At 73.6% G+C, this 8,960-nt stretch overlaps 1 protein-coding gene across 4 annotated transcripts in view; it reads left to right on the top strand.

Moving 5' to 3' along the window:
* The first annotated feature begins 1,858 nt into the window (after positions 1 to 1,858).
* The window catches only part of LTBP4 (latent transforming growth factor beta binding protein 4), a 28,209-nt gene continuing 21,107 nt past the window's right edge, over positions 1,859 to 8,960 (top strand). For 2 of the 4 annotated variants that reach the window (XR_016347093.1, XM_089769886.1), the window contains exons 1-4: positions 1,859 to 2,212; positions 6,563 to 6,633; positions 7,042 to 7,246; positions 8,585 to 8,757. Coding sequence is in view for 3 of the 4 variants with exons in the window: in XM_089769886.1 (XP_089626012.1) it covers positions 2,052 to 2,212; positions 6,563 to 6,633; positions 7,042 to 7,246; positions 8,585 to 8,757 (610 nt within the window). In the remaining variant the exon portion in view is untranslated. The remainder of the gene's footprint in view (positions 2,213 to 6,562; positions 6,634 to 7,041; positions 7,247 to 8,584; positions 8,758 to 8,960) is intronic. The other 2 variants (XM_089769885.1, XM_089769887.1) reach the window with 2 other exon arrangements.

The raw sequence follows: 8,960 nt of genomic DNA, 5'->3' as shown, positions 1-8,960 counted from the left end.
CCCCACGGGGCCCAGCTGCCGCCGCCCCACGGGAGTCAGGGGCTCTTCCACTCCAAGTGCTTTATAGGACATCAGGCTCCACCTGGCTCAGCAGGCCTCTGTGCAGCCCCCCGGCGCCCACGGGCTCCCGTCCCTCTCGGAGGGTGGGGGTGGGGGGTGGCTGCCCCCCCCCGCTGTGCAGAGCCCAGGGGACCAGCACAGGCCCCTCCCTGAGGAGCAGCGTCGCTCCCCGCTTCCTGGCTTGGCACCAGCAGCGGGGCGAACGCCCCTTTCCAGGAGGCCACCAAGTCCTCCGGCGTCTGGGCCGGTGTCCCGCAGGGCCCGGCAGGGGGCATCAAGCCAGTTTGCAAGCGCGAGCTGGCCCTGCCGAGGGGGGGGCAGGGTCTCAGCCCCCCAACAGCCCTTGCTTGGGAGTGCTCGGGTTCTTCTGCACCAGGAGTTTGCTCTGGGGGGAGGGGGGCTCCAGGGCAGCAGGGGCTGTTTGTGCCCCCTGGGGTAACTGGCCGGTTTTATATGCAAAGGGGGGGGGTGAAACAGTGACAATGAAATGTCCATGAACTCAGCTCCCAGGTGTCGCTGTTGCTGCTGTGGGGGGTGGGGGCCCTGGGCAGGGTCTGGCTGGGCGTGCCAGCCCCCCCAGCCTGGCCAAAGGGGGGTCCGCTGGGCAGCGCCCCAGGAACCGGAGCTCCCAGCTCAGCCCGGAGACCCCACAGTGAAGACTTTGCCCGGCCCTTCGCCTCCGTCCAGCGCTGGGGATCCCCGGCCGGCCGGCCTCCGCCCTGAGCCCCTTGGCACCCACCGGGACACCCGGCCCAGAGCAGGCAGAAAGGGGCCCGCGTCCGCACGGCCAGAACACGGCACAAGCCCTCTCAGCCCGGCTCTGCCCCTCCTGGCCAGGGGGCTGCAGCCTGGCAGCTCAGGCCTGAGCCCCTCAGTCGCCCCCCTCCCTCCGGGGCAGCCCGGACGCCTGGGTTCCCTCTCTGGCTCCGGGAAGGCAGTGGGGCCTAGTGAGTGGAGGGAGGGGGGCTTGGGAGCCAGGACGCCTGGGTTCCCTCTCTGGCTCCGGGAAGGCAGTGGGGCCTAGTGAGTGGAGGGAGGGGGGCTTGGGAGCCCGGACGCCTGGGTTCCCTCTCTGGCTCCGGGAAGGCAGTGGGGCCTAGTGAGTGGAGGGAGGGAGGCTTGGGAGCCAGGACGCCTGGGTTCCCTCTCTGGCTCTGGGAAGGCAGTGGGGCCTAGTGAGTGGAGGGAGGGGGGCTTGGGAGCCAGGATGCCTGGGTTCCCTCTCTGGCTCTGGGAAGGCAGTGGGGCCTAGTGAGTGGAGGGAGGGAGGCTTGGGAGCCAGGACGCCTGGGTTCCCTCTCTGGCTCCGGGAAGGCAGTGGGGCCTAGTGAGTGGAGGGAGGGGGGCTTGGGAGCCAGGACGCCTGGGTTCCCTCTCTGGCTCCGGGAAGGCAGTGGGGCCTAGTGAGTGGAGGGAGGGAGGCTTGGGAGCCAGGACGCCTGGGTTCCCTCTCTGGCTCTGGGAAGGCAGTGGGGCCTAGTGAGTGGAGGGAGGGGGGCTTGGGAGCCAGGACGCCTGGGTTCCCTCTCTGGCTCTGGGAAGGCAGTGGGGCCTAGTGAGTGGAGGGAGCGGGGCTTGGGAGCCAGGACGCCTGGACTCTCTCGCAGCTCTGGGGGGCGGGCAGGGCGCCCGGGTTCCATCCCTGGGGTCCCCCTTCCTGCCCAGCCCCTCCAGGCACCTGCGCTGCGGGGCCCCTCCCCGGCCCCCGGCCATTGGCTGCTGGGAGGGGGCCGGAGACCGGGCCTGCCCGGGCTCCTATTGGCCGGGCTGCGAGGAGCCGGCTCCGCCGCTTCGCTCTTGTCTCCTGCCGGAGGGAACCCGGAGCCGCGCCCGGGAGTCCCCCTCGCGCCCCCTCGGGACCAGCTGCGCCCCCGGCCCGCGCGCTCCCGGCGCCCCCGATCCGCGCGCTCCCGGCCCTCCCGTTCCAGGGCCCCCCCGGGGCTCCCCACGGCCCGCCCCGCCCGGGGGATGCCCCGGGGCCCCGCGCCACGATGCAGCCCGCGCTCGCCGCCCTGGCCCTGCTGGCCGCGCTGCAGCTGCTGGAGGTGCGAGGCCAGGGCGGGGCAGGACCCCAGGGGCTGAGCCCGGCCCGCGGGGACCGGCCCCCCCGCCCGCCGGCCCCGCAGAAGCGCCGGGCGCCCCCGGCCCGCAGGTGAGTGGGGGCGGCCCCGGGCCGGGCGCAGGGGGCGAGCCCGGGACAGGTGGGGGGCGGTTCGGCTGCTCCGCTCTTCGGGCTCCAGATGGAAACGCGCTCGGGAGCCGGGCGGGCGTTGAGCTGGCAGGGCCCCCCCCGCACGGGAGGGTCTGTGTGCCCCCCCCGAGCCCCCTTCCCGGCTCATAGCCCCTCCGAGCCCCCCGCCCCTCCAGGCCCCCCCTTCCCGGCTCATAGCCCCTCCGAGCCCCCCGCCCCTCCAGGCCCCCCCTTCCCGGCTCATAGCCCCTCCGAGCCCCCCGCCCCTCCAGGCCCCCCCTTCCCGGCTCATAGCCCCTCCGAGCCCCCCCCCCCCCTTCCCCCCGCCCCTCCGAGCCCCCCGCCCCCCCCCCTTCCCGGCTCATAGCCCCTCCGAGCCCCCCGCCCCTCCAGGCCCCCCCTTCCCGGCTCATAGCCCCTCTGATCCCCCCGCCCCTCCAGGCCCCCCCTTCCCGGCTCATAGCCCCTCTGATCCCCCCCCCTCCCCCCGCCCCCTCCCGAGCCCCCCCCCCCCGCCCCTCCAGGCCCCCTTCCCGGCTCATAGCCCCTCCGAGCCCCCCGCCCCTCCAGGCCCCCCCTTCCCGGCTCATAGCCCCTCTAATCCCCCCGCCCCTCCGAGCCCCCCCCCCCTCCAGGCCCCCCTTCCCGGCTCATAGCCCCTCTGATCCCCCCCCTCCCCCCCGCCCCTCCCGAGCCCCCCCCCGCCCCTCCAGGCCCCCTTCCCGGCTCATAGCCCCTCCGAGCCCCCCGCCCCTCCAGGCCCCCCCTTCCCGGCTCATAGCCCCTCCGATCCCCCCCCCCCGCCCCTCCGAGCCCCCCCCCCCCGCCCCTCCAGGCCCCCCCCCCCCTTCCCGGCTCATAGCCCCTCTGATCCCCCCGCCCCTCCCCTCCAGCCCCCCCTCCCGAGCCCCCCCCCGCCCCTCCAGGCCCCCTTCCCGGCTCATAGCCCCTCTGATCCCCCCGCCCCTCCCCCCGCCCCCTCCCGAGCCCCTCCCCCCCCGCCCCTCCAGGCCCCCTTCCCGGCTCATAGCCCCTCTGATCCCCCCGCCCCTCCGCCCCCCAGCCCCCCCCCGCCCCTCCAGGCCCCCTTCCCGGCTCATAGCCCCTCCGATCCCCCCGCCCCTCCGAGCCCCCCCCCCCCGCCCCTCCGAGCCCCCCGCCCCCCCCCCTTCCCGGCTCATAGCCCCTCCGAGCCCCCCGCCCCTCCAGGCCCCCCCTTCCCGGCTCATAGCCCCTCTAATCCCCCCGCCCCTCCGAGCCCCCCGCCCCTCCAGGCCCCCCCTTCCCGGCTCATAGCCCCTCCGAGCCCCCCGCCCCTCCAGGCCCCCCCCGGCCCCCTCCGGCCCCCCGCCCCTCCCCCCCTTCCCGGCTCATAGCCCCTCTGATCCCCCCGCCCCTCCCCCCGCCCCTCCGAGCCCCCCGCCCCTCCAGGCCCCCTTCCCGGCTCATAGCCCCTCTGATCCCCCCGCCCCTCCAGGCCCCCCCTTCCCGGCTCATAGCCCCTCTAATCCCCCCGCCCCTCCGAGCCCCCCGCCCCTCCAGGCCCCCTTCCCGGCTCATAGCCCCTCTAATCCCCCCGCCCCCTTCCTGGAGCCCCCCGCCCCTCCAGGCCCCCCCTTCCCGGCTCATAGCCCCTCTGATCCCCCCCCCCGCCCCTCCAGGCCCCCCCTTCCCGGCTCATAGCCCCTCTAATCCCCCCGCCCCTCCGAGCCCCCCTGCCCCTCCAGACCCCCTTCCCGGCTCATAGCCCCTCTAATCCCCCCGCCCCTCCGAGCCCCCCTGCCCCTCCAGACCCCCTTCCCGGCTCATAGCCCCTCTAATCCCCCCGCCCCTCCGAGCCCCCCTGCCCCTCCAGACCCCCTTCCCGGCTCATAGCCCCTCTAATCCCCCCGCCCCTCCGAGCCCCCCTGCCCCTCCAGACCCCCTTCCCGGCTCATAGCCCCTCTAATCCCCCCGCCCCCTCCCCCGGCCCCTCCGAGCCCCCCGCCCCTCCAGGCCCCCCTTCCCGGCTCATAGCCCCTCTAATCCCCCGGCCCCTCCCCCCGCCCCTCCGAGCCCCCCTGCCCCTCCAGGCCCCCCTTCCCGGCTCATAGCCCCTCTAATCCCCCCGCCCCCGAGCCCCCCCGCCCCTCCAGGCCCCCTTTCCAGCTCATAGCCCCTCTTAACCTCCAGTCCACCCCACCCCCCGCTGCCCCCCCAGTTCATAGCCCCTCTAATCCCCCTGCCCCTCTGAGCCCCCCGCCCCTCGCTGCCCCTCCAGTCCCCCCACCCCACTCCCGAGTTCCCGTCCCCTCCAATCTCCTTTGCTTCAGGATCCCCGCCCCCTCCCCCAACTGTTGACTCCCCTTAGGGAAGGTGACTGACGAGCCCCATTCCCACCCAGGCTCAACCGATGCCATGACCCCGGTGACATCCTAGAGGTGAGCCCGGCCCCCGGCCTGTCCCCTCTCTGCCGCCCCGGCCCGGCCCCTCGCCCCTGCCCGGCCCCTCGCCCCTACCCAGCCCGGCCCTGCCCCTCGCCCCTGCCCTGCCCGGCCCGGCCCCCGGCCCGGCCCCTCGCCCCTACCCTACCCGCCCGGCCCCTCGCTCCCGGCCCCTGCCGGCCAGGCCTTCTGGCCTCTCGCTGCTGAAGTGCTCGTGGTTCTTGTCCCCACGCTCGGGTCGGCATCCTTGCCCCTGGACCCTTTGCCCTCTGTGAGCCCCCACTGCCTGGGTTGGGGGCCCGGAGCTCGCCGTAGGCAGCGGTGGAATCTCCTGCCTGGCCGATGGCGCCAGCTCTCTCCAGCAGCAGCTCCCAGGCAGCTCCGGGACGTTTGGGCCCCTGGCTACCCTGAAGGGAAAAGCCCCAAACGGCACCTGGGGTCTCTGGAGTGAGGCTCCTCACTGGCTCAGCACTACAGGGCTCATGACACACACGTGGTCCCAGCCACGCCAGTACCCAGCTCTTCTCCAGGGCACTGCCCACCCCCTGACCTGTCCAGGCAGACCAGCCCTGCTGCCCCGAGCCTCCAAGATGGGCAGAGCCTACCCTGCCCCTCGGGGACCTGACCGTGGGTGGGGCAGCCGCAGGCCTGGCCTGGCCCTCACAGGCACCAAGTGGGGTCAGGAGCGAGGGGCAGTGGCAGTGCTGGGGGGGCAGGGGCTATGGGTGGGGAGTGAGGGGCACTGGCAGGGCCGGGGGGGGCAGTCGACAGCCCCCTGCCTGCACTGTCCCCTGCAGATTGGCCCCCAGACACGCTGGGGGAGGGGGCTGTTCTGTGCTGTTGGCAGGGGGAGGGAGGGGGGCTTTGCTGGGCTGTGGGGGAGGGGGGCCCTGGCAGCTTTTGGAGGAAACGTGGCTGAGGAATTTCGGGCCCAAGTTTCCGCCTTGTGGAGCTGCCCCTCCCCCAGCGTGTCTCCGCAGTGGGGGGGCTGATCCTGCCAGGAGCAGGGAGCCCCCTGTGCTGGGGGGGTGGGGCGGGTTCTGGCCTATTGAGCTCTGGGGTGGGGGGGGGGCTGTGCTGGGGGCTGGTTCCTGCGCTTGGCTCCCTGCTGCAAAAGCTGTTTGGGGCACCGGAGATTCTGCTAGAGCCCCCCACGGGCCCCCAAGCCCCCCCACAGATACATTCTGGCCCCCCCGGAACCTCCTCAGCTCCCCCCTCCAGGCATTTCTGGCCCCTTCCTCTCCCCGCCTTCCATTCCCAACCCTGGAGCGGCTGGGGAGAGTGGGGTCTAGTGGTCAGAGCAGGGGGGCTGTCCCACCTGTCCAGGAGCATTGGCTCCTCCTGCCCCCTGGGAGCCAGGTGACCCCCCCCACACACACACTGAGCTCTGGGGCCCATAGTGCTGCCCACAGGGGAAGGAGCCAACTATGCCCCCCCCCCATTTCCTTTCACTTGTGCTGCCCAGCCCCACTTCTGTGTCCTCAGGGCTTAGATGGAACCTGCCAGGGGGAGGGGGGTCCTGTCTCTGCAGCCCCTCCCCCACCGGGTGGGGCTGAGGGGTGTCCCCAGGGCCAGAGTCCAGCTCCCTGCCCCTGCTGCTCTAATCACTAGGCCCCGCTCCCCTGCCAGAGCCTGGGAGAAAACCCAGGAGTCCTGGTTTCTCCCTCCCCAATGGGCAGCCCCCTCCCCCCCATTGGTGGTCACCTCCCAGGGGGCCAGGCAGCCCCCGCTACCCTCTTGTCTCCCTCCCACCCCAGAGGGGGGAGCTGGCTGGGAGGAGGGGTCTGGACCAGGCAGGGCCTCGAGGGCGCAGACATCTGGGGCAAGGGTGGGGGGCTGGACTGTCCGGCCCTGGGGTCCCCCTCACTATGCTCTGTCCCCTCTGAAGCCCCCATGTGTGTGGAGCAACCTGCTGTCCCGGCTGGAGCCTGGCCCCCAAAACCCAGAAGTGCACAAAAGGTACTTGGGGGGCAGGAGGCAAGGGGGAGCCAGCGGGGGGCACTGGGGGAGGGGGCAGGAAGCAGCGTGGGAGGGGGCAAGGACACTGAATTGTTGCCCCTCCAGGCATTGTCGTTCCCCACTTCCCCCCCCCCCCCCCCCGAATCGCCCAGTCAGTGCTACTCCCCATCTGGGCTGTAGATGGCAGTAACCCCCCACTTGCAGGGCTAGGGGAGGGGGATGGAGGCTGGGGGGGGGGGGAGCCTGCCCAGTCCCCTTCGCCCCTCCCCCCCACATTTGGGGCAGCCAAACCCTGCTGCCCCCTAGCCATGCTGCCCTGTTGGGGGTGGGGCCACTGCCCCGGGTTGTGGGGAGGGAGCCGGGGACCCCCCCCCGTCTCCTCCCTCCTGAGCCCCGGTCTCTCGCCAGCCATCTGCACCCCGAAGTGCCGCAATGGGGGGCTGTGCCGGGAGCCCCAAGTCTGCACCTGCCGCCCGGGCTTCGCTGGCCGCCGCTGTGAGCAGGTGCTGCCCCCCGACACGCCGAGGGGGCGCCCCCCAGGGCCCAGCGCCACGGCCTCGCTCCCCACAGCCGGCCCCAGGAGGGCAGCGTCCGTGCGCTGGCAGCCGCTGACGTAAGTGGGGGGGCTGGGGGGCAATCGTGGGCGGGGGGGGCTCTGAGCCGTTCCTCTAGCACCTGAGTGGCTGTTCATCCCCTCTGTGCTGGCCAGGCCCTGGGGGGGGCTGGGATCCCCCCCCCCAACCTCCTGGGGTCCTCTAGGGCCTGGTTCGTGCTGCACCGGGCAGGGGGGTCAGCTCTGAGTTTGGGGGGAGGCAATGCAGACTCTCAGTGGGGCCCCTCTGGAAACCCCTCCCCCGCTGAGTGAGCTGGGGGGGCCACACCCCGGCAAGGAGCCCCCCCACCGAGCTCCCATCTCTCCCACTGCTCCGGGGCTATTTATAGACCTAGTGAATTCGCCTCCCAGACAGACTCCCCCCCCCCCCCCCAGCTATTTATCAATCCCCCCCCCCCACACACACACACATTGCTGGCTGCTCCTCTTTACGGCAGGCTCTGGGGCGGGGCGGCCTGGCGGCACCGAGCCCCCGGCCTGTCTCCGGGCCCCCACCGCCTCCAGCCCCCTCCCACAGCCGAGGGTCTGTCCTGGGGGGGCTGGGCTCCAAGGGGAAGGGGCTGTGGCTCGCGGGCCCTGCCTGTCCTGGCAGGGCAGGGGCGCGGGCAGCCGGCCAGGGCCCTGGCTGAGCTCATGTCTGCAGCTGAGTGGGGAGGGGGGTGGCCAAGGAGCCGCCCAGCCTGGTCGGGGGGGGGGGGGCTACCGCCCCCACAGCCGGGATTCTCGCCTCCCGCGGGGAGCTGGGGCGCCTGGGGTCTCTCCTTGGCTCTGACCTGCCCTCCTGGGCAAGATGAGCCCCCCCCCCGGGCTCCCCTGTGTGATGGGCTCCAGGCCCAGCTCAGGGCTTGGTGATGTGGGGGCCAAGGGAGGTGAGGGGGGAGCAGGAGGTCACTGAGGGGCAGGTGGAGACCGGGGTCCCTGGGGGGGGGGCGGTGAGGGTCCCTGGGGCAAGGGGAGGTCCCTGGATGGCCAGTAGAGACTGGGGTCCCTGGGGCGAGCAGAGGTCCCTGGGGGCTGGTGGGGGTCCCTGGGACGAGGGAAGGTCCCTGGGGGCCAGGGGCTCCCTGGGGGGGCCGGTGGGGGTCCCTGGGGCGAGCGGAGGTCCCTGAGGGGCCGTGGGGGCCAGTGGGGGTCCCTCGGACGAGGGCAGGGGTCCCTGGGGGCTGGTGGGGGTCCCTGGGGTGAGGGAAGGTACCTGGGGGGGCCGGTGGGGGTCCCTGGAGGGCCGGGGGTCCCTGGGGGCTGGTGGGGGTCCCTGGAGGGCTGGGGGTCCCTGGGCCAAGGTGCGGGGAGGTCTCTGGCCATGGGGCCCCCACTCAGTGTCCCCCGCTCCCCCAGGCTGGCAGAGGTCCAGGCCGTGCTGCGGCGTCGGACCGGCGCCACGGACAAGATGGCATCGCTGCTGGCCAAGCACTTGGAAGCCCCACTGAGCCACACAGCCCGCCCCACGGGCCCTCCCAGCACCCGGCTGCCCCCCAGGGGGCGGACCCTGCACCGCAGCCCCCAGCCTGGTAAGGGGGCAGGGCCTGTGGGTGAGGGTAGCGGTGGGGCGGGGTCTCGGTGCATGGTGAGGGGCCTGCCCCCCACCGGCCAGGCACACCCCCTGGCACTTGCCCCGGGCAGGTAGCTGCCCCCCAGCACCAGGGCCTCCTGCCCCGGCCCCGCAGCCCATCAGGAACAGAGCAGCATCGTAGTTAGCAAAGTGGGGGGAGCC

Source organism: Pelodiscus sinensis, chromosome 18 (genome assembly GCF_052426305.1).
Source record: "Pelodiscus sinensis isolate ZL-2025 chromosome 18, ASM5242630v1, whole genome shotgun sequence".
In the NCBI taxonomy this organism is placed as follows: Eukaryota; Metazoa; Chordata; order Testudines; family Trionychidae; genus Pelodiscus; species Pelodiscus sinensis.
This window is presented reverse-complemented; position numbering and strand designations above follow the sequence as displayed.